This window comes from Cryptococcus neoformans, assembly GCF_000091045.1.
Source record: "Cryptococcus neoformans var. neoformans JEC21 chromosome 14 sequence".
In the NCBI taxonomy this organism is placed as follows: Eukaryota; Fungi; Basidiomycota; class Tremellomycetes; order Tremellales; family Cryptococcaceae; genus Cryptococcus; species Cryptococcus deneoformans.
In genome coordinates, this window is record NC_006683.1 from 182,573 (window position 1) to 204,203 (window position 21,631).

Genomic DNA, 21,631 nt, shown 5'->3' on the forward strand with positions numbered 1-21,631 from the left:
CTTGATAACCTGGACATCGCTGTGGACAGACATTAATAAGGAAGGAGAAAGAGTGCAATCATTGTCTTAAGTACAGGAGAGGTATGAAACGTCAAACAGTGAGTTGCTATTCTTGCATCGACAGTCGAGGACGTGAAGAGATGAGGACCACACGGTCACCTCAACAACAGCCCACGCGCCATCCATTGTTGCTTTCAACGATCGAACCATCATGAGACAAATGAGATAATACGATATCTTGGCTACAGTTATCATGTCCTGCGACTTTTAAAGGCCATGTCGACTGATGCGTCTTACAGCCACAGATCCTAATTCATCCTTTCGATGTCTAGCTTGGTTCACATTCCTTCGCGGGCAAGAAGTACCAGTAGTCTAACTTCTACCTCCATGTCTATTTTCCCTGCAGAACTTTCTGTACAATGTTCGGGTGAAAGCGATTCGCTTCTCCAATCAGAGTCCATCCAAGCAGAGGAATCTAAACTCAATACTTGGGCTCTGGCCTGTTTATTGCTGCAACATCTTTCCAAGTGAGGGTCCATTGTCTCGGACTTCGAACACGACAAGCTGACCGACGCAGTACCTTCAATACCGGATTATACCAATTTGCGATATTCCTTTTCTGTAGGTATTGCTTTAATAGCTTGTAGAAGCGTTACGACACGAAAGGCGGCAAAGAGGAGCTGTCATGAACCGTAAATGCTGACGTGGTTGCAGTGATTGAGGTCTATGCAAACACACTGGTCCCTGCTTCTTTGGTTGGCCTTTTCTCCACGCTTTCGGGTCTGGTGTTTTCTGGATGGGTTGGGGGTCTAGTCGACCGTATGCCACGCTTGAAATTTATCAGATTCACCATAGGAGGCGAAAAGATTTTCATTGCTTGCAACTATGCTCTTTTCATAAGTGTGTTTCCTGTGCATGATATTTTTTATAATGCCTGATTATGTTTGTAGTTTTGTTCGGTCCGTTACGGAGCGTCGCTCAACCAGCGTTCCACGGTCAAGCCAAGTGGACCGATGTTGTGGCGGTTTGGAGCATTTTACTATTCACCATTGGCTTCTCAATTGGAATCAATCTGGCCAATAGCGGAGTCACAGTAGCTATCGAGCGAGACTGGTAAGAAAAGCCATCTTCGACATCGAAACCTTTCTGACCAGTGGTATAGGGTTACCACCATAGCACATGGTGAACCCAACCATCTTACTCTTCTCAACACATACATGAGGCGAATAGACCTGTTCAGCAAATTAATGGCTCCTGTAAGTCTCATTGTCTTTCTCAGATACACGTGCTCAGCTCGATTAGCTCTTTGTATCCCTGTTGACTGCAATTTGGAATTACTCCATAGCGACTTTCATACTCTTAGTCATGTCTTTGAGCAGTTTCGTCACCGAATTCATGTGGACAGAAGTTGTTTACAAACGATTCCCAATACTATCAGAGGATGAAGAAATAAGAAAGGGCAATAGTACTCTATCAATGGGCGAGCATCAATTTGAGGGAAATCGAGTTTCTTCTGTGAAGTTATTCAAGCAATGGCTAAAGAGAGAAAGGGACGACTGGATTGAGTTTTACCACTTACCTATCTTTGCAAGTGAGTGGTCACGATACACTGTCCAACGACCTCGTTTGCTAACCCTGGACATCTCAGGTTCAATCTCCATGAGCACCATTTATCTCACCACACTTTCATATGATGGTACTTTCATCTCCTACGTCAAAGCCGCTAGAGGATGGAACGATATGTTCATTGCCCTGATGAGGGTGGGTTCAAATATTCGACTAGATAACAATGACTGATCCCAAGTTAGGGCTTGTGCGTTGTTACTGGGTTGGTTGGAACTTGGGTGATGCCGCGGCTTGAGAAGAAGATTGGCCTTGAAAGGGCAGGTGCCTGGTCCATCTGGTAAGAGTATATAAACACAACTCCTTTGCATACGTTTCGGGACTTACCAGGCTCGTTCACACGAATAGGTTCGAGATATGTTGTCTTTTCCCCGGTTTTGATATCATTCTTTGCTGGGGCAGGCAAGTATGGCGAGCACGGACCTGCGTGGAATTCTCTCGTTCTCTTCGGAGGTGAATAATTACACGTCTGAATCAGACTTCGCGCACGTATTGATTTTTCTTCCTTCAGGAATCGCCTTATCCCGTATAGGTCTATGGTCATTTGACCTTTGCCAGGTGAATCATTCTATTCAATTTTTGAGTAATCATTCTAATCGTTCTTCTTTATAGCTCAAAGAGCTCCAACTCGCACTTGATGATCATCCCCGCCGTAATCGCCTAACAGCCCTCCAAATTTCTTTACAAAACCTTTTCCATCTTCTTAAGTATGCGGTAACCCTCTCTGCTTCGACTCCTAAAGAGTTCAAGTGGACTGCTTTGGTTAGTTTCGGCGCTTTGCTCGTCGGCGGATGTTCGTACACCATCTATCTTCGAGGTGTCCGAGGACATTTGATACATTTTGATTGGTGCAGAAAGATAATGTAGAATTGGGGGAGTTTGTTTAGATGGCTGTTGTCATACTGAGGGTTGAAGGCTGAAGGCGGGAGGAACCTTCTTATGGTGATTGTAGATTGTAGACTTTTTGCTCATAAGGATATGGATAACAGCACTCGTTGTCTGATAACATCAAGACTGCTGCCCGTCTTACATGCTACTGATGAAGATACATGACATATGGCCAATCCTCTATGAACAAATTATAAATACTATGAACAAATTATAAATACTACCAGCTAAATCATCAAACGAAGGTTCTCGAGTCCTCAACGAATAAGAAGAAGAAACAGGTCTACCCTTAATTAAGTTCCACGCCAACGCATCCCCGTCAGGTGCGTGAGCACTAGACGAGATTTACTGCTTAGATGCACTTATAGCGTATCTTCTTAACCTGTAATAATCGCCTGTACTGCTGCGTGCTGTCTTCTGCATGCGTCTTCCAAAAAAGTCTGGTTGCCCCTCCTTAACATACCGGTCCAGGTAATTTACCCCTCCTTTTTCCGGAGGGAAGATATGGAGGATATGGAGGCGATCGTTGGTGGCGTAGTAGTCACTGTTGGTGCGTAATCGGCGGATGGCGGAGACAGATTGACTTGACGATTGACCTGATCTAAGGAGCCTGTTCCTGGTGACTCGCCACCACATCAATTTATTCTTTTTTCTCCTTCATTCCTGAAAGAGGGGCTTGATGCATGGAAGAAGAAACTCTTTCCATCGTGGCTCCTGGCTGGCTGCTGCTCATTCTATTTTCAGCAACAGCAGAAGCGGAGATTGGCCAATGTCCAGAGACCGGGACTTACTTCGGAAAATTAGGGTTCGCACTTACTTCACTCTACAAATTCAGTTCCCATTTTTCGGAACTGGGCTCTAAAGCTTGCGGATCCTCCTGCGGACGAAGTGCGGTTTCAACCGATTATGTCATTTTTACGCCCCATAAGAATTGATAATGGTCCCAGGCCAGAGCTAAAATAAACGTTAATAACCGGATTTTCTACTTAGATCCCTTCTTCACAGTTGACTTTTTCTCCGCTTTCCGGAAGAAAAGGAGCCAGAAAGCGGCATTGGCTGTAGCCCCACACCGCCCCCAGCTCCCACGCGTAGGCAAGTGGAAAATCATCAAGACAAATAAATGCACTTTTCTAATGAAAAGTGTAGTAAAGTTGGCTTGTTCTTTATTTCAATCTAATACGACAAGGCAAAGCGACCAACAACAATCGAAAACGTTAGAGAGTACAGCTCGCAAGTTCTCAAGGCCGCAAGGAGTGGATAAGCAAGGCATTTCTATTATGTAAGTCCGTGTTTTTTTATTATGTTGCGGCTTGGCGGCGAGATGTGTGCCCGGGGCCCTGGCCGTATCTTTCTTCCATTTATCGGCATCCGCATCAGCACATCACTTTTTGTGCCTTCATACTCTCGTACACCAGAACTAGCTGCGTTCTGTTCTTTATGGAGGGATCCGTGGAAGCCTCTTTTGCATAATACATGTATGAAGGGAAGGTGCGGGTCCTCATATGGCGGCGAACAGGATGATCGACTAGCGCGCGAGGTATGGGTGGCTGAGGGCAAATTTGCACCACGCAAAAAGGGCAAGGAGTTCTGTTGGTCGATGAGTCGCGGCGATGACACGTTCTTGCATCGTGCATGACTGCATACCATCCGCATACCAGGGCTATTGCTTCATGCGTAAAGAATTGGGGATGAGACATGCATGCAGAAAGAAAAGATGAGTGGCAAGACGAGATGGAACGAGGGAGGAGGATTATGCGCAGCATGATAAGGCTCGTTAGGACTGTCTAATTTAACCGACTGTCCCTTATTAACTGTCAGTTATTGGAAACGTCCTGTCAGCTTTTCACGTTTGTATGCTTTTCTACGTCTTGGCACTGCCCTGTGTTATTTTCTTGAGAGTCACTTCAGCCACTCCGGTGGTCAGTCACCTGCTCACCAAGCCTTCTTGTCCTTTAAAACCTTAGTCCGTATCTTTTTCTTGCCAAGTGCCGTTGCCGCGACTCGAGATCCCCGCCCCCGCTGTGCCCCGTCTACGTATCTCATAACTTCCTTGCTTCCTTTCGCCGATATTGCCCTCACTTGCCTTTCCATCGTCATTCCCTCGCTTTTCACCATCTCCGTCTTCTTTCACGACATCCAAAGCATAGCGCTGACATCTAGCAGTCTGGCAGTCCTCAGCACTTCATTTTCACATTTTCACATTCGGCCGCGTCGCCGACTTTTATCTTCTTTTTTCATCACTGCCTAGGGGATAATCATCTCTGCTTGGTGAAACGTCCTCCTTCCTTCAAAAATCCCATCAACCCTCCTTTCGGGCCACATAGACTACCTCTGTGACCGATATCTAGCGACGGAGTTCATTCGCAGCTCCACACATCCAACAACATCCTTTAATTCCTTATCTTTACTCCATCCTGCTGTATTCGACTACAGCCATGTCATCCACAGACAACAACTCTCCCAATAGTGGAAACACAAGTGAAAATACCCTTAACAACCTCCCTGCGCCTATCCCCGACCCCATCACCGGTCGCTTAGATCCCAATGACCCCACAGTCAAGGCGTTGACGGAGGCGGCGTTGAATATGGATAAGAGCAAGATTCCCCGACCATACAAATGTCCTCTATGTGATCGAGCATTCTACAGGCTAGAACATCAGGTGAGTTGACCATTTCGACACCTGAAGGAGCCATGGGGGAAAAGGTAGAGTTACTGATTGTTCAATGTAGACTCGGCATATCCGAACGCACACGGGTGAAAAACCCCACGCGTGCACGCATCCTGGCTGTGATAAGAGATTCTCACGTTCCGACGAGTTGACAAGACATGCGAGAATCCACTTGCCAACAGCAAACGAGAATGGGTCCAAAGGAAAACACAAGTATCATGATGACGAGGTGAGCAAATTTCATATCTGACAAATGGGAACTGCGTTGACGTAGACAGAATGACAACGACGACCACCGATCCCACAGCCTTCCTCATCTCGGTCCTTCATATAACATGGATGTCGACCGTTCAAGCTACCCATATAACCTCCATTCACTCCAGATGAGCGGTCCCAGTGGCGGCATCAGCGATATCTCTGCTCTCGCCGCGGCCGCTTCCGATCAGCTCATTGAACTTGAACGACACGAGGCATTTCGGCGAGCAGAATGGGAGTTGCGCCATCGACAAATAGCTGGTGCCAGGAAGAGCAATGGTGGAAGTCCAGTGGGGACGCCTGGAGGACCGTATGGGTTCTCAAATGAGCGCGAGAGGATGTCTTTGAGCGGTGTTCCCACACCAAACGGTGGCCAATTGGTGTATCCTGTTTCTGCTCCTCAACCCGCCACTGGCACCCTTCCAGCTGTCCCTGCTGGCACTTTGGCCGACCCAACCTACCTCGTCCCACCAACGTGCTGCCATGACGAATGTCACAAATCATATCGCAAGCGACTCAAGCTCGCAAAGCAAACGGCTGCTTGCCCCAACTGTTTAACTTTGGCTCATCCTGGTAACAACTCTAGTGGATTTGGTGGTCTTGGTGGTGCCGGGTACGGAAGCGGTGGTGGCGACAGCCATCATTCAAGTAGTTCCAATACGCCCAAGGATAGGTCGACACATAACTCATCAGAGGACTTGACCAAGTTTGCGGGTGGCGGACAGAGTCATTACAGCTTGCAACAAGCCAATTTTGCCCAGGAGCTAGCAACTCTGCAGTTCCAACACCTCCAGGCTCTTCAGCGAGCTCGTTCCGGTACCTCGGGTCACAACACTCCTCATTCTGCACCGCACTCCAATTCACAATCTCGATCACAATCTCATTCTGCTTCTCCCGCTATTCCCGTCCCTCCCAACCATCTCCGCCCTTACACTATCGATCTCCACTCACATCGTGGTGGTTTGAATTCGTCACACGTCTCTGCGGCTCCTAGTCCGGCTTCCAGTGATGACAGCGACGAAGAACCCATGAACGAGATTATCTCTCATGGACCGTTCGATTTCACTCCCGCTACAAGCCCGGTGTTGAGTGGTATGCGTCAGATGTCTTTGTGGCAGGGCAAGGCTATCACAGCTCCACCTTCGCGAGCGACTAGCCCGGTGCACAGCATTTCTCGTAACCCTTCTCGCGCAGGTTCACCAGTCGAGGGCCACAATGCCAATTCTGGTAGGCATGGCCACACCTCTCATTCGGCCCGGGACGCGAAGAACCGCTCACATCCTTACACTCACCACTACTCTACTACTCCTAACTCTCCTCACTTTCCTGCCGTCATCAAGTCTCGCATGTCTCCACCCAAGCTCAATCGAACATTAAACGGTGTTAACAATGGCAACAAGACTGTTCAGGATATCTTGAACGGTCCTTCCATCCCTCCGCCACCTAGCGATAGGATGCTTCCCCCTCCTAACTCTTCCGGTAGCTTCACCGCAGTTCCTAGCGTCAACTATTCTATCACTTCTCAACCGACTTCTGCTCACCAAAGCCCCAATACCTCCCGCGCCTCTTCTCCCACACACCTATCATCAAGTAACGCCGGCGGTCACAACAGCCACAGTCATATAATCCACGGCGTCCGCGCGGCGTTTGGGATGACACCAATAAGCTCGATGTCGCGGGAAGGCAAGGCTAGCGGGCAACATGTGAGCTCAAGCTACAGTCCTCCGCATAAGCTTGCACCGTTGGGGATGGGAGGTGAAGGTGTGAGGTTGCCGAGTTTGAGCAGGGGTAGTAGTCCGGTGCATTTCGACCACATAGGGATGGAGCTGGATGGGCATTCGTAGTGTCCTTTGCGGAAATGTGAGAGTGCGATGGTCGTAAAAGAGGGGGCCGTTTGTTGAGAAGGAGGGGGGGTGGGGGGGCAGGTGGGAATAAAAAGCATTTCCTTATGTGAGACAAAAACCGCAACACAAAACATAGAGATGTCTCGTCGTTACTCTTGTCAATCGGCGGTGGCTTTGACTTTTAATTCAATTTGAGAACACGAACATTGATAGATGCTTATTTATTATTTGATGTAACACATACATTACTTCGATGAACTCGTTGATTTTTGGTATCCTGGATAGACAACTAAACATGTTACATAGTCACATGTTATATAGTCACATGTCAATTGCCATATTCGACCTGTACAAAACACAAAGACCCGAGAATCTGCAAGTCATTAGAATCACGGTAGCAGTCGTCCGAAACAGATATACCATGCTTCTAGCGGGTATCCAAAAAGGCGGTTCCATACAACATTTCTCTAACAAAGCCCAGTAATTTAGGTCCTTTAACACAAATAAGCAGTAAACGCCGCATGTTGTCCCCTAGATGAACTCCTTCACATCACCCTTCTCCTTGTCCCAGATTCCTTCAGTCCAGTAAACATCGTCCTTGATCCTTGCCCACACTTCCTCGATAGTGTTCATGCGGAAGATCATGAGTGATCCAGCAATGGGTTTGGCGCCGGGAGGGAGGTCAGCAGAGGTCCAGAGGGGAGAATTGGCAGGCGGGAGGTAGCCTCGACCAAATTCTAGGACTCCTGGGTCAGCTTCTTTGTATTTTGCACCGGTACGGGGGACGGAGATATCTTCTCCAGAAGAAATGGAAGTGTGAGATAGAAAAACTTGTTACGCACCTAATATACCAGCCTTCTTGTCGTCCTCGGCCCTCTTGAGATGCGTGGGTCGCACTTCGTACCGTCTGGCGAGGACGTTATTGGCGTCGGGCAAGTAGGCGTAGAACAGCTTGGAAGCTTGACGAGCTGCCATTTCCGTTGATGATGTTGGTATGGCAGAAGGAGTAGGAGACTGATTGAAGTGGAATGGACGAGTCTATATAATAGCGCACAGGAAGAAGAGACCGCAACTTGCGGGGAATCGCGAAAGAGATCGAGAACAGCGGAATCCTGGTAAAACTTGTAAATATCCTTTTCAAAGTTCAAAAGCATTTTATCGTCTGTACATCATTCTTTTACAACCGCATTTCCTACACTCAAGACTTCTCGCCCTTTCTGTTACCAGCAAATTGCCAAAAGGGGAATACAAATATCCCAAACCCATCTATAACTGTAGTGAATATGGTAACTAAATAATAACGTAACCATCATTAACAACGACTACTGCAGTGAGGCAACTAGTTTTACCTTCGTCTTTCCAATATCCCTCATTACTTTTTCACACTTAAGAAGACAATGATAATACACTGATTACAAGAAGTACATGTAGTGTGGGTTGGCATCTCCCAGCTCTGGCTGGTTGGGCGCACCTGCAGCGATGGCTTCTCTTTTCTTCTTATTGCGAGTCCAAGCAATGAACATCTGCCAACATATCAGTATTCTACTTTTCCCACTCGTACGCGTATGTAATAGGCCTCACAAGGATACAAGTGAAGCATATTGACATGATGGTCACGCCAATATCATAGTAAATACCTTTCAAGTACCGAGGAGCGGACTGAGAAGTGAAGATGAAACCGATACAAGCACCAGCCGAGTCTGATAATAGGATATATCAGCGATAGCGTACATGAGAGGGGAAAGATACAACTTACTACCGACGAGCTGAATGAACCCCATGGCAAAGGCTCTTCGGTAATGTCCAGAGAAGTTATCGGCCGCCCACCTGGTCTTTCATCAGTATCAATCTACCGTTACAAGTTTGAAGAAGTACTCACAAGACGTTCAAAGATGTCGTCGTGTACAGAGCGATGGCCGCAATGAACACTGCAGCATACCTTACTCCAACTTGAGGCGCAACAGCAAGCATGATGTAGCCGATAACACCAAAAAATAATGAGCCAGCGATAAAAGGTCCTCGAAGTTTTGTTTTATCTGACATGCGGCCACAGAAGATGAAAGCGATAGCGCCTACAGCGTATACAGGAACAGTAAGGAGCTGAGCGTCGGTGGTGGAGGTGAAACCAAGACCAGCCAAGAGACTGGGAACAAATGTCGCTGCAATCATAGGTCAGCAGGAGACGGAGATACGAGATAAACGTGGAAAGCACTAAGAGAATAAAGAGTGCTGTCGATACCAAAATGACTGATGGCACTGTATGGGTACTTGAGTGAGCAGAGGCGGGTGGTATTAATCTTAATAAGCATACCTAATGTAGAGTCGGTAGTCTTTGAGAACAGAGATGATAGCACCCCATGAAAACTCTTCGTTGTCATCGTAGGTCATCTTGTTGCGCTGCCTTCGAGCAATTAAAGTCTCTTTTTCGTGAGGTTTGAGCCATCGTGCTTCGGTGACTTCATTGGGGATTTGGAACCAAGTGATAGGAACGAGACACATGGAAATGATACCTTCAACAAGGAAACTGCAAATCGGTTATCCGTCAATGCTCGGCGGAAAGGAATATTAATGCGCACTCACAGCCATTGCCAGCCAGCCAAGTTACCCTTGATATGAGATAGACCGAAAGCCAACAGACCTCCAAAAGCGCTAGAGATGGCAGAAAATACAAATACGACCGTCTGTCGAGAAACATATTCGTCTCGGTTGTAGGTCATGGTCAAGTAAAGGGTGGTGCAGGGGATCATACCGGCTTCAAAAGCACCTAAAAGGATTCGGACGGCCAGTAGCTGGTCATAGTTTTTAATGAAGGCGCTACCAATGGTGATGGAGGCCCAACATATGGTGGTGGCAGTCACTATCAGATGTCAGGCAGGGTAAGGAAGTAATGAATAACAACTTCGACACTCACACAGATAGCGAGGCTTGATCATCTTCAACAAAACGGTCCCTGTTGGTCGAGCTGAGCATTCCGACCTGCTGACAAAGACAAGCAAGCATGTGACTTACAAAAAGGTTCAAAGACTACATAAGTAGCATAAACTACTGACGTAGCTGCACCAAACTGGTTATCAACGAGACCAAGGTCGGCAGAGAACGTTGTCAATTTCTAGAGAATAAGTCAGAAAAAGGTTGATTATCTAGTTTGACAAAGACTTGCGGCGTTACCAATGTTTGACCGATCTTCAGCCAAGTCAGCGTTCGCTCAATGTCATTCGATACTTGAGCTTACCAAGGAAAGACATCATGTATAGGGCCTAACATGAAGGTCAGATCTGTAGAGAGATATACAACAGTTATTCACACAACTTACACCGAACACGGGGATTAGGTTCCAATCAATCTTTCTCAAGATCCTCTTCTCCTCTGAATAATCAATATCCTCAATGGTAAGTTCCTCTCCAACATCGGCCACCGTGATCTTCTCATCGTACTTGACGTTCCCTTCTTCTTCGTCTGTTGGTGTACGCGACATGGCAGCGTGTGGGCTTTTATTTGTAGCAAAGGGGTGCATAGGAAGGAATGACAACGCATACTAAATTGGCCAGCCTTTTAAGTGCAAGAAGGGACAGCGAAGGCTATTGGACTCGAGATAAGGTGGGGGTTGATAGCAGATAAGGGTATAAATCTGGAGTAGATCAAATTGATCCAGTATAGTAGTTGCGATCCCGAGAACGCGAAAATGCACTTGCCCAAAAACGGTATAATTAATGGGGGTTATGGGCCAAAAATAAATAGAGCCACTGCATATAAAACATCATCATAGCAAGGATCGCATTTTATTTCCCAAGTTAAAAAGGCACTGTGGCCTATATTTTTCAGAAATCACCATCGGCAAAGTGAAGGGCGGGTTCTCGGGGAACTGAAAAGATAAGAATTGATCAGCTGGCCATTATCGCCCACATTGTTATTCCGAGCTTCCGAACATGGTATTAGTATATAGAACGCCACGGGAATTTGGTCGACATCGTATAAATGGCGAGCAGGGAATTGACTTTGCCAGACGTCACCAACTATCTGTCCACTTTATTCGTATCCGACTCCCACACTCACACTCACACTCCCAATCACATAAGCAACATTAGACACAATGTCCGCTGCTTACCAGCCTCCTTCCGCTGAAGGCAAGCCCTTCATCCCCGACTGGATTCCTCCTGCGCCTACGAAGACTGAGCAAGACTGGGCCGACCTTCACACAATCGAACTCTCTCGCCTTGACTCCGATGACCCCAAAGTCGTCGAAGAGCTTGTCGACCTTGCTAGGATTGCTATCAAGGAAGATGGTTTCCTCTATCTCAAGGACTACGGTGTCTCCCTTGATCAGGTAAGTCAGATGAGCCAGTATCGCGCCAGTCCCCATCAAAAATGCTAATCTTTCTATGTTAGCTGATGCGCCAATTCTCTATCGCGCAATATCTTCACGCCAACATCTCTCAAGAGGACAAGGCAAAGCTTCTTTGGGACCCCGAAAGCGGTCTCTTCGAGGGTTACAAGGCTCCTTTCGGCTGGAAAGTGAGCTCTCATTGGTTATCTGACCCATCGCAATGACAATGCTTACTCTGAGCTCCAGCGTGTGCCGGGACGACCAGACGGTATCTCTCAGTTCAATTTCTACACTCCCGAATACGAGGATATGGAGAAGATTCCCAAATGTGTGCAGCCGTTCATGGACGAGATCACTGCTTTCTCCACTGTGCGTTCCCATTGTATGTCTATTCTTGTCAGTTCGTTGACTTCTAGACAATGCAGTATCTCACCCAATCTGTTAATCGACGACTTTTGAAACTGCTTTCCAAGGTCCTTGAACTCCCCGATGACTACCTTTGGCAGAACGTTCAATCCACAGGTGGCCCTGTAGCTGAAGGTTACTTCCGTCACGCTCTTTTCAGGCCTCCTCCTCCTGAAAGCAAGGCTCTTTCTGGTGGGATAAGGATGAATGGGTGAGACTCATCTCCTACTATACGTGATATCCGTCCACTGACAAAAATATAATCAGCCACACTGATTATGGAACTACGACTCTCCTTTTCTCTGTTCCTATCTCTTGCTTACAAATTTGGGGTCGAGATGAGAAGTGGCGCTATGTCAAGTATGAGCCTGGAGCTCTTGTCATCAATATCGGCGAGACTCTTGAGAGTAAGTCTAAGCACTCTGGTGTCAAGTCGATCGATGGCTAATGAGCACGCTCCAGTCCTTTCTGGTGGTCACTTCAAGGCCACTCGACACAGAGGTAGATTCTACCTTTCCACCAGATCTGTAACAATTGCTAACTATTGACTACAGTTTTCGAACCCCCTGCCGACCAAGTCAACGAAGAACGTCTTTCCCTCGTCCTCTTCAACGCCTCCAAGGGTCACTTGCGCATGACTCCTTGTATGGGTGAGTCATCTATCCATCCCCCATCATATACAGAGCAATGCTAATGAGCAGGACAGACTCGCCAGTTCTCCAGAAGGAAGGCTGCATTGAAGAACAAGGTGTCTACAAAGAGTTCAAGACTATCATGGATTCTGGTATTCCTGTTCCAACCAATAAACAATGGCGTGAAGCTCAGATTGCGTCGATGAGAGATGTTACTACGCCTCAGAAGGAAGTGACTGTCAATGGCAAGTTGATGTCTTACAGGGAGTTTTTCGGTGTCAAGGTTTTGTTGCCTGTGTAGACGCTCCGTGGTCGTGATATCTTGGTTTTAGACGTTGTGATTAGTATATATAGAAAAAGCTGTATTTTGGTATATGTACACAGTCACATGAATGGCAAGAGTCTTCCAATCCTGTTCCATTCTGTGTCTTTGAGCTGCGATACAAATGCGGAAAACGTTACCCATAGATTACGGCCGTTGACAGTAATGGGAGCGCTGAACACATTTATTCATCCAAACGACCTACATAAAGGTGACAATCCCTCAGTGATGTATTTTTACAACGAATATACGGCTACAAGGGATTCCAAGCACCTAATTCAACAAGTTCATATTCACTTGTTCAAGTATATCTTCTATCGACGCATTTGAAGGATCATCCTTTACAGATGCCCGTAAAATTGCAACCATATCGGAGACCTTTCTCTTTGACGATCGATCTGCCGGTAAACCCTCGGCAGCAGCTTTGGCCCAATCTTGAATGATTATGCTACCTCGATCGAGGTAATGTAACGCTCGTAACGAGCCGGTGGAACGATAAACTGATAAATGGATCATGATACAACATACTAAGGTTCCTTTGAGTAAGTTAACAGTTCAGAGCTAATGACGTAAGGAAGATAAGGTTACCTAGAGGGTAAACAGTTATGGCCCACATGTCGAGATAGAAAGGCCCAATCGGAGTTGTCATCCAGTCGATAGCCATTTCAGCTCGGAAGATAAGGTTGGACCACCGAGCGTGATTGGGTCTAAAGGTGATGTGTGCTGGAATCGGACGGAAAGGAAGCATGAATGGGCGGAGGAAAGTGAACTGAAAACCTCAAAGATTGGCAGGTAGTCCAAATGAATTACCAACAGTACATCACACTCACCTCGACGGCCACAGCCAAAAGGTTGAACAGGTCATTCGCTTGAGGAAGTTTCAACTTTGTACTGACGGCAAAGGACGGGGGCAACTCTTCAACCCACGTGTCCATATCCTTTTGCCAACATTCCAAGTTATGATTAGTAGTACGCTTCAAGTGAAAGGGGGTACTTGTCAACCTCACTACATCCAAATCGTTAACGGCGAGACTCTCGTGTAAAGCCTGTATCACCCACCAACTCGACCAAGCAACACGCTAAGCTTGCTCAGATGGTGTATCGTACTGAAACATGCAGCTCCTTCTGCTTCACTCTCATCTGCAAAATGGTCGGGGTACAAAAACGGAAGAGGTGTGTCGCAATCTTCAAGGTTGATGGTTTGAACTTGACCAAGGCGAAGTGCGAGCCTGCAGCACGTTAGTCCAAATTTGGGGTTCATCAAAATGACATGCCATTTGTCAGTTGCCAGGCATGCTCCCCAAACTCTCCATCGGCGATGCAATTGTGCAATAGGTATCGCTTTGCTTGAAACATTCCGATGTACAGCCTACCAAGCTCAGTTGACTCCTTCTAAATTGAGACTAAGTAGACCTACGAGTTCTGTGGCCATACGCAAACCTGTCCCTACTCTTTGCCACATCATGCTCATCGCCGTCGACTCTTCAAATGAATGAAGATCCTGATTCATCCCCAAAAGAATCAACACTTGGGCATTTGCCAAAGTTGTCGTTTGACTAAGCTTTGCGATCTCTCCATTATTGAGATGTTCGTGAAGCGCGGTAAGAATAGAATGTCTGATCTTGTATGGCACTTCGCGTGAGAGGGATGCCAGGGCGCAGTGGATCAGGCGAACGACGCGCGGGATAGGTGTAGGCGGAGTGGAGTTATAGTTCCATGTGTTGTAGCGTTGCCACCAATTTCCAGGAGGAAAGTTTTTGCCTGAAACGCTGGCACTGTCTGGCCTATCAACCTGGGGTGGTTGCTCGAAGGACTCCAGGACTCACCTTTCTGACGCAGATATGACAGGGAACATTGTTATGATACTCTGTAAAGCTTTGTCATTAACTGAGATGGACTGTTAGCATTATATGACAAGGTCCTTTTTTCTTCCACTAACGAGAGTCGAGGATCGTTATTGAACCCAGTTCCTCGACCAGGCGAGCATAGACGCGGCTAAAAGTGAATTCCGTTGTTCGTTTGCGCTTAGTACTTTCAAATTCCTCTCTGCCGACTAGCAAGCCGGAGCCTTCGCAGTGGCCAAGTAGCGATTGCCAATGGTGATCATACCGATTTCCGAGCTCTTGCATCTGTTTTTCTAATCCATTATTGCCAATGCAGCTAGAGTGTACTAGCTGTGTAAGGCTCGATGGGCCCAGGTAGCCTGGCTCAAGACCTTGCGAACGTTCTTCTTCTTCTTCAGGTATGCCGTCTTGCGCGATCCTTTTCCTCTTGTCCTAGCAGTATAGATTATCCAGTAAGTCTTTAAGGTCGGCAGCCTGCAACAAGATAAGCCTTACTGGCAGCGCAGGCGCGACTTTGGTACACTCAAAGCCATACCGTATGCAGTGTTGGCAATCACCGTTCCCTTCTGCAACATATTCACATCTGCGAGAGTATGATTCAGCAAATAATATCAACTCGAATCAATGGAAGCTCGCCTGATTCGATGGGCTCGGCAGTAGTCACAAGCTCTGAGAGTTTTCTTGCGTTTGATGGGGTGGGAAGTTGAGACTTCTGCGTTCGCTGAGTTATCTGGCATGGTAATTATCATGGACGGAAAAGAGTATGCAGCTATCAAAAGTGATTTAGCATGTTGCTATTTGATTCATAAGCCACGGTCAGCATCAGAGATAAGGCCCGAAAGAAGAACAACAAAGATAAGGCCGATCGCTCGGCGTCCTTTGCCGGGATTTCGCATCGGGGTTCCCGATGTAAGGCTGTAAGATAGCGCGTGAGAACGAATGAGACTGAACGATGTTAATTCGTTATCAACCAATTGTAATTGGGTGATGATGATGTGCAGAAAGGAATCGTATGTCCGCCTGGTGCAAGTAAGTTATCGGCTTTTGTATCAAAAAGAAACCAGCTTCAAAGCGAGGGAAGGGGCAACGAAAGGGGATTTTATGGGCAATTGTTCGAAACAGGCTTATAAAGATATGAACATCTATTAATTAAACTAAACGCAGTTTGTAATTCAATTACCTGATACACCGTTGGTGAAACGGTATCATGCATCGTTGCCATCGATGCGGCAAGGGTTCGACTCCCTTACGGTGTATTTTTTTTTGGTTTCTGATTGTATTTGTTTTTTACCTTGAATTATGTATTAGTACAACTGCTGCATGAGCACAAAGTACATGACAGCAGAAAGAAGACAAGGTTAACCTCGTTCATGCTGCATCCGTTATACATTTGATGGAGCATTTGTTGTTGTTGGTTTCGTTGATCGTTGTTGTTTGGTTGTTGTCATCATCGTGATGATGATTACTACTACAGGCCCTACAGTAACGAATGAATAGCTACACCGCGTAGCAATGCCGTCATACATCATACTTCGAGCTCACTGCATGTCATTCTGCGATTCAAAGAGGCAAAACAAGGTAAAATATACACATAAATATACATCTGGCATTAATATGCAACTTTTATAAGACGTCTACCGTCAACAAATCCCCCGGAAACAGTATCATCTTAAACGCCAATCCCTTTTTCATCGGGAACGATGGATAGCAACTCGTCAAATTCGTCCAGCTACGATAACAATGTCTCCCACGTAACTTCCCCGCTTGCGACCAACTGCCTCATCGCCTCCAACGACTCCCAAGCCTTTCTCCTCGCCCTCTCACAGATCCTACATTTACATTCTCTCAACTCCCCTCTTGCCTCGTACCACGTATTTAGCAACACTCTATTTGCTCCTTCTCCCAGGTTTACCGGAAGCTGTACGCCTTGTCCACCCTGGTTCGGGTGGGCTGGGTGATCGGGATGAGGTAAGAGTCGGCAGACGGGTAAGGGGATGAATGGCGTGGAGGCGTGAGCGCGTTGCACATACCTGGCTAGACGGGCGGTGGCGCTCGTGAGAGGGGTGAGGGTGCCATCGCCGTCCCCATCGCCGTCAAGCGGGATTGAGGAGGAGCCTGAAGAGTAGGAATCCGCGGCAGACACGGTTGATGGGGATCGGGATCGGGCTGGGAAGGTAGAGAGGGAAGGGGAAGGAGAAGGGGTGACAAGCTCGACAAGCGGGGGGTTGTCAATCGTTTGAACGGATTGCGCTTGTGGGTCGTCCACATCTGACCCTTCAGGGTCCATGCTTACCAGCTTGGGATCTATGACAGTCTCCCCACCGAGGCTCATCCCTTCTTCGGGTGTGACCGGTACAGTGCCCACTGTCTCCGTTACGCTCGTCCCTCTCCGTGACATTTCTTCCGTTTCGACATCCACTTCAAATCCCCCTCCCTCCTCCTCTTCTCCTCCACCTCCGCCTCCCACTCTTTTCTTCATGGGCGTCGGGCTCCCAGGCAATGATGATACAGGCGCAGAACTTGCTTCTTGTACCAAATCTCCCGTCACTCTCGTCCGTTTATCCCCATAATAACCATGACCGTCTGCCAAATCGAATTTGGGACCTGGAGGGGGAGTCACTTCTTTTCGTCCTTTATCAATATGGTTGACCGCTGGAGAAGGCGGTTCTTTTCTTTTCAATCCTCCTCCGCCTCCGGCTCCTCCCCCGTCAGAGGCCACAACGGCAGCAGATGCGCTGGTATCCACGGCCAACCCACCGGAAGTATCGTCCTGCGATAATATCTGTTTCCGGGGGGTCTGAGGAAGTTGCTCGAGTTTCCGCTCGCGTTCATTAGGAGAGGTAGATGGGCGAGCACGTTTATCTGTCGGTTCCGGGAAAACATCAGTCGATTTGCGTTTCCCAAGGGTAAGCGTAAGAGGCGGGGAAGACGAAGAAGGAGGAGAGGGCTGATAGTCATCAGACGGTGGGACCTCCACAGGTGTAAAGTGCACTTCCTCTTCTCCTCCCTCGACCAGTTCTACCCTCGGGGATCCTGACCTTGACGTCGGTACTTCTTCAATGGTACCCTCCAGATCCTCCTCTGATTCCTCACCCTCATAGTCAACCTCGCCTTCGGCCTCCATCTCCTTTTGCATCTCCGCGAGCTTCATCTGATCCGCCAGCGATCTCGGCACCCACATCTGCCACGCCGTCAACCTCCCCAAAATATCCTCCACCCTCATATTCTCACACACTTCCTCCGCTTTATCGTCATCGTCATCACAATACTCTCGTACCATACTGACGATATTCTCCATTGCGGTGCTCGTCCTCGCGGAGAGCATTTCTGCAAACGTTTTATCTAGTGCGCGTAAGAGGCGGTCGGGGGGTAAGAATGGGTCAAATCGGCCATCTGAAATCGGGGATGATGATGGATCGTTGGGCACGAGGGATATCAGACCCGCTGCTTCTGCACAAGCTTGGGCAGGCTCGAATGTGAATTCAATGTACCTTGAAAAGGGGTGGGCGCTGTTCAGTGCAATATCGGGGAACATGGTATGGATCACGCTTGATCTGTCGATGCGGCGGTCACGATCATCTGTGACGATTTTGGAAACTTCGTCAGAGGGGGATACCCAAAAGGCGTAACGGATGCGGTCGCTGATGAAATCGTTGATACACCCTGCTTTGAGTTTTCCTCGGAACTGCCAAGTGGAATTTAGTTTTGGTTCTGGGTCATGAACGGGGAAAAAAGAAAAAGACTTGCTTTGTCGTTTAGTAATTCATCTTCTTCCTCATCATCACTGCTCAAGTCATCATCCTCTAGCTCTTTCCACCAGCTTCTGTATAGCATTTCCATCTCCATCGCTTCTTCTTCCGTCTCTTTGCCCACTTGATCTTCTCCCCTCAATTCTGCTTCCCTGGCCAATCTCATTCGCTTTTGCGCCGGTGTCTCTTCCGCTGCCGTCCTCAAAAACTGGAGCTTGAGCGCCTTTTCGTGGTTTTGTAATTGCAAAGCTGTCTCGGACAGCTCTACCCAACGAGTATGATCAATCAACCACTGCTCTTCCACCGCTGCGTAGCCCATCTCGAACGCTGTACCGACGTTGAAATCGATATAATCCTTGACTTTTTCATTGTACAGCCACAGGCTCCGCTCACCCCTCATCCGGCCTCCACGAGCGCACTCATGGAGTATTAGTCGGATTTCATTCCATATCGCCGCTTTGCGGCAGTCGGGGCAGACTAACGATCGGGGGAAACGCTCCACGCCGTTTTCGTCCACGTCTCCGTGGTTGCATTGCGATAACATAAGCGAGGGGACAGCGAGTTCGCCCGGCGATGGTGTCCCGCCTTCTACGAGGGCCCCGACACGACCAGCTTGAGGCTCATTCTCGCGCATGCAACCTGAGCAGAAGTTGTTGGCGTGCTTCTCGCATGTCGGCGCCAGAGCGAATTTCGACGTAAAGGTCAGACGTTTTCGGACGGCAGGGTAGTACCCCAGCCGTGAAGGGTGGTTGAGACGGCATGCGAGGCAGGCGGAGAGCGTGCTGGACCTTGCGCGGTGGAAGAGAGTGGGGACCGACGGGGTGGAAGGTGCCAGGCGAGCAGACTGTATGTCGGATACGGCCGACGAGTGGTGTCTAGAGGGGTCTAGCAGCAGAGTGAATTCTGGCCAGAAGGAATGCGAGTCGACTATGGGTGAAATCAGCCGCGGCGATCCACCGACCAGGCGGCCACTCACCCGCGTTGCGCCACCCAGTGCAGACCATCCGCATGCGGCAGAACCATATCCTCCGGACCAGTGCGAGCGCAACCTCGCGTGCGCGCTGGTCGTGGCCGTAGTACGTCTGGAGCGTCAGGTCGAGCGGCACGGCGAGCTGCGCGTACGACAGGATGCGGCTGCACGGCGCGTCAGGTCACTGTTCGGGGCGGCGGCGGCGGCGACTTACTGGAGCACAGCCACCGGCAGCTCGCCCCAGCCCGCCTTGTCCTTTCCGCCCTTCGCCCTGGTGTCTCCGGCGTGTGGCGTCCAGTGCAGGCGGCCCTCAGGCGGGGCGGGGGGGGCGGGCGGCGGGCTGGATGTGGCCATTGGCCGGGTGGCGGGCGCGGCAGGCGCAGCCACGGACACGCGGCGAGGGGGGACTGCCATGGCGGGTGTCTGCTGCGGCGGCTGGGAAAGGGCAGGTCGAGGTGAACGAGGCCCGAGCGAGGCATATTATCTCGTCTCGTACTAACAACAGGCAGCCAATCTCATGACGTAACTAGTTGGGAGGGGGCATTACGTAATTTGAACCAGTGGTTACTCAGCGGTTGAACGAATAATGGTTTATTATACTGGTACCAACGCTTAGCTCTCCGTCTAACCAGAGTCAAGGGGAAAGCAGTTCAGTACCAGGCTACTATGGACCTATATACATTTCTACGCTCGCCACTACAAGCTAAATGTTATCTAGGTTTCCACCCTGCTAATCTATAAGCACATCACAGACGTCTGACTTGATGGCTATCCTTTCTGCTCGACCTCGGACAGACCACCGACTTCCAACTGTGCTTCGTACTCGGAGCTAGAGAGGTTTACCAATTTATTGTACATTGCACGTCTTCCCTTCGACTCCTTCCGCTCCGCCTTCGTCGTCTCCTTCTATGTTCAACACGTTTTGCCCCTGCCACTTCCGCAAGCTTTTTTCTCTGCCGCCTTCAACTTCCCGTTCGTCACTTGGTACTTCTTCTCCATCCATCTTCGCTACGGCATGCACAGATCAGTCTACAGAGTCATTATCTTTCTGGATGGTGACATACCCAGATTCGTCAGGTGGAACTCGTTCATAATGGCCTGCGCCACCATTCTTTGCTTTCCACTCATCCGAGCATGCCTTATGATAGTATGGTCAGTCAGCGACGGTGCATGAGTAGAAACCAGGAGCTCACGCTGTCTCCCTCGACCACAGCCTCATGTCCCCCCTCGTTATCCTCCTTGTGCTCTGCGTACTCGATGTAGGTCTTGTACAGAAAACTGGGCGGCCAAACCTTGGCAAAAGTCATTCTTGGCAGCTGTGGAAGGGTCTAGAGTGACTGAGATTGCCGTCGCTGGGGAGAATGTGGTCGTTTATCACCGGCTTGCAAATCTCCTTCGACACGGGGTCCAAAAACAGGCTGGACACTTTGCGGAGAGCTCTTTTCAGGAGGATCAGTCGCCAAGGTGCTGGTGTCGGAGATAGGTATCGAACAAGTCTGTCTGATGCTCTTCCGTTTGTTGGGCCGCACAGTCATTGCGCGATGTTGGTCCTGCGCTTTCTTGGGCTTGCTCTTTTGCGCTTGCTCCCGAACGAACTGATTTACAGTCTCGGCCCATGAATCCTCCCGTGCCTCCATCTCCTCTTCGGTCTGGGAGGGGAACGAGGGACCAGGATCCATATCCATATCTTTTCCATTTCGGATCTATTCTGGACGCCGTTGTCACCGTCGACCGTCGATATGGAGTCGTTTTGGCCTTGTTGGGCAAATGAGGCTGTTGAAGAGACACAGCGTAAGCAGCCGATTGTGATTCACCATAAAGAACAGCATCTTTCCCCCTCAGGCGTTTGGCAGCAGGGTCACAGCCATCAGAGAGGACGCGTCTATAATTCGACGAACCCGACCCATACGACTTTTTCTTTCTCGTTGCTGAGGGTCTGACCTGTTATCTTGATGAGTTTGGGCATATCTTGAGGTCCGGAGGGTTTAATGGGAAGTTTTGACTGTCGGATGGAAGGGGCGTAAGGCTGGCAACAGGGCTGTGGATAATAGTATGCATATTAGGCAATAATGAGCTTGGAATGAAAAGTCCCGTCGGGACAGAGAC

At 48.7% G+C, this 21,631-nt stretch overlaps 8 protein-coding genes and 1 non-coding gene across 10 annotated transcripts; 4 read left to right on the forward strand and 5 right to left on the reverse strand.

Moving 5' to 3' along the window:
- Nucleotides 1-22: 22 nt before the first annotated feature.
- CNN00540 (conserved hypothetical protein) lies at nt 23-2,656 on the forward strand. The gene is made up of 12 exons (XM_568587.2): nt 23-98; nt 300-527; nt 578-621; nt 715-900; nt 951-1,113; nt 1,163-1,256; nt 1,303-1,591; nt 1,649-1,761; nt 1,809-1,903; nt 1,972-2,076; nt 2,135-2,181; nt 2,236-2,656. Exons 2-11 carry the CDS (start codon nt 325-327, stop codon nt 2,169-2,171), a joined length of 1,329 nt encoding a protein of 442 aa, XP_568587.1. The 5' UTR covers nt 23-98; nt 300-324; the 3' UTR covers nt 2,172-2,181; nt 2,236-2,656.
- An 847-nt stretch (nt 2,657-3,503) lies between these two features.
- On the forward strand, nt 3,504-7,307 carry CNN00550 (DNA-binding protein cre-1, putative). 2 transcript variants are annotated; one of them, XM_024658369.1, is made up of 5 exons: nt 3,504-3,603; nt 3,658-3,790; nt 4,673-5,171; nt 5,242-5,409; nt 5,459-7,307. In XM_024658369.1, exons 3-5 carry the CDS (start codon nt 4,947-4,949, stop codon nt 7,277-7,279), a joined length of 2,214 nt encoding a protein of 737 aa, XP_024514102.1. In that variant the 5' UTR covers nt 3,504-3,603; nt 3,658-3,790; nt 4,673-4,946; the 3' UTR covers nt 7,280-7,307. The 2 variants fall into 2 exon arrangements, with proteins under 2 accessions (XP_024514102.1, XP_024514691.1); XM_024658876.1 differs by lacking the exons at nt 3,504-3,603; nt 3,658-3,790 and adding an exon at nt 4,409-4,474 and having other exon boundaries at nt 4,675-5,171.
- A 408-nt stretch (nt 7,308-7,715) lies between these two features.
- Nucleotides 7,716-8,334, reverse strand: CNN00560 (hypothetical protein). The gene is made up of 2 exons (XM_568588.2): nt 8,122-8,334; nt 7,716-8,016 (listed from the first exon to the last, which is right to left on the reverse strand). Exons 1-2 carry the CDS (start codon nt 8,252-8,254, stop codon nt 7,811-7,813), a joined length of 339 nt encoding a protein of 112 aa, XP_568588.1. The 5' UTR covers nt 8,255-8,334; the 3' UTR covers nt 7,716-7,810.
- Nucleotides 8,335-8,450: 116 nt separating this feature from the next.
- On the reverse strand, nt 8,451-10,788 carry CNN00570 (hypothetical protein). The gene is made up of 13 exons (XM_568590.1): nt 10,593-10,788; nt 10,512-10,536; nt 10,440-10,462; nt 10,289-10,388; nt 10,191-10,229; nt 9,860-10,136; nt 9,591-9,803; nt 9,492-9,535; nt 9,159-9,438; nt 9,036-9,106; nt 8,861-8,979; nt 8,629-8,802; nt 8,451-8,569 (listed from the first exon to the last, which is right to left on the reverse strand). Exons 1-12 carry the CDS (start codon nt 10,752-10,754, stop codon nt 8,692-8,694), a joined length of 1,464 nt encoding a protein of 487 aa, XP_568590.1. The 5' UTR covers nt 10,755-10,788; the 3' UTR covers nt 8,451-8,569; nt 8,629-8,691.
- Nucleotides 10,789-11,129: 341 nt separating this feature from the next.
- CNN00580 (expressed protein) lies at nt 11,130-13,037 on the forward strand. Its single transcript, XM_568592.2, has 8 exons — nt 11,130-11,603; nt 11,666-11,791; nt 11,850-11,972; nt 12,029-12,219; nt 12,276-12,415; nt 12,471-12,509; nt 12,563-12,658; nt 12,715-13,037. The coding sequence occupies exons 1-8, from the start codon at nt 11,370-11,372 to the stop codon at nt 12,939-12,941; spliced, it is 1,176 nt and encodes a 391-aa protein (XP_568592.1). The 5' UTR covers nt 11,130-11,369; the 3' UTR covers nt 12,942-13,037.
- An 85-nt stretch (nt 13,038-13,122) lies between these two features.
- Nucleotides 13,123-15,839, reverse strand: CNN00590 (expressed protein). Its single transcript, XM_024658370.1, has 10 exons — nt 15,443-15,839; nt 15,302-15,389; nt 14,902-15,238; nt 14,789-14,849; nt 14,380-14,737; nt 14,237-14,331; nt 14,022-14,191; nt 13,793-13,968; nt 13,551-13,731; nt 13,123-13,489 (listed from the first exon to the last, which is right to left on the reverse strand). The coding sequence occupies exons 1-10, from the start codon at nt 15,553-15,555 to the stop codon at nt 13,236-13,238; spliced, it is 1,833 nt and encodes a 610-aa protein (XP_024514103.1). The 5' UTR covers nt 15,556-15,839; the 3' UTR covers nt 13,123-13,235.
- A 152-nt stretch (nt 15,840-15,991) lies between these two features.
- CNN00600 lies at nt 15,992-16,062 on the forward strand. Its single transcript has one exon. It is a non-coding gene; the product is annotated as a tRNA-Gly (tRNA).
- Nucleotides 16,063-16,414: 352 nt separating this feature from the next.
- CNN00610 (expressed protein) lies at nt 16,415-19,839 on the reverse strand. Its single transcript, XM_024658371.1, has 4 exons — nt 19,740-19,839; nt 19,532-19,689; nt 18,554-19,482; nt 16,415-18,491 (listed from the first exon to the last, which is right to left on the reverse strand). Exons 2-4 carry the CDS (start codon nt 19,563-19,565, stop codon nt 16,536-16,538), a joined length of 2,919 nt encoding a protein of 972 aa, XP_024514060.1. The 5' UTR covers nt 19,566-19,689; nt 19,740-19,839; the 3' UTR covers nt 16,415-16,535.
- A 193-nt stretch (nt 19,840-20,032) lies between these two features.
- Nucleotides 20,033-21,548, reverse strand: CNN00620 (hypothetical protein). The gene is made up of 3 exons (XM_024658372.1): nt 20,719-21,548; nt 20,590-20,663; nt 20,033-20,533 (listed from the first exon to the last, which is right to left on the reverse strand). Exons 1-3 carry the CDS (start codon nt 20,830-20,832, stop codon nt 20,503-20,505), a joined length of 219 nt encoding a protein of 72 aa, XP_024514061.1. The 5' UTR covers nt 20,833-21,548; the 3' UTR covers nt 20,033-20,502.
- Nucleotides 21,549-21,631: the final 83 nt, after the last annotated feature.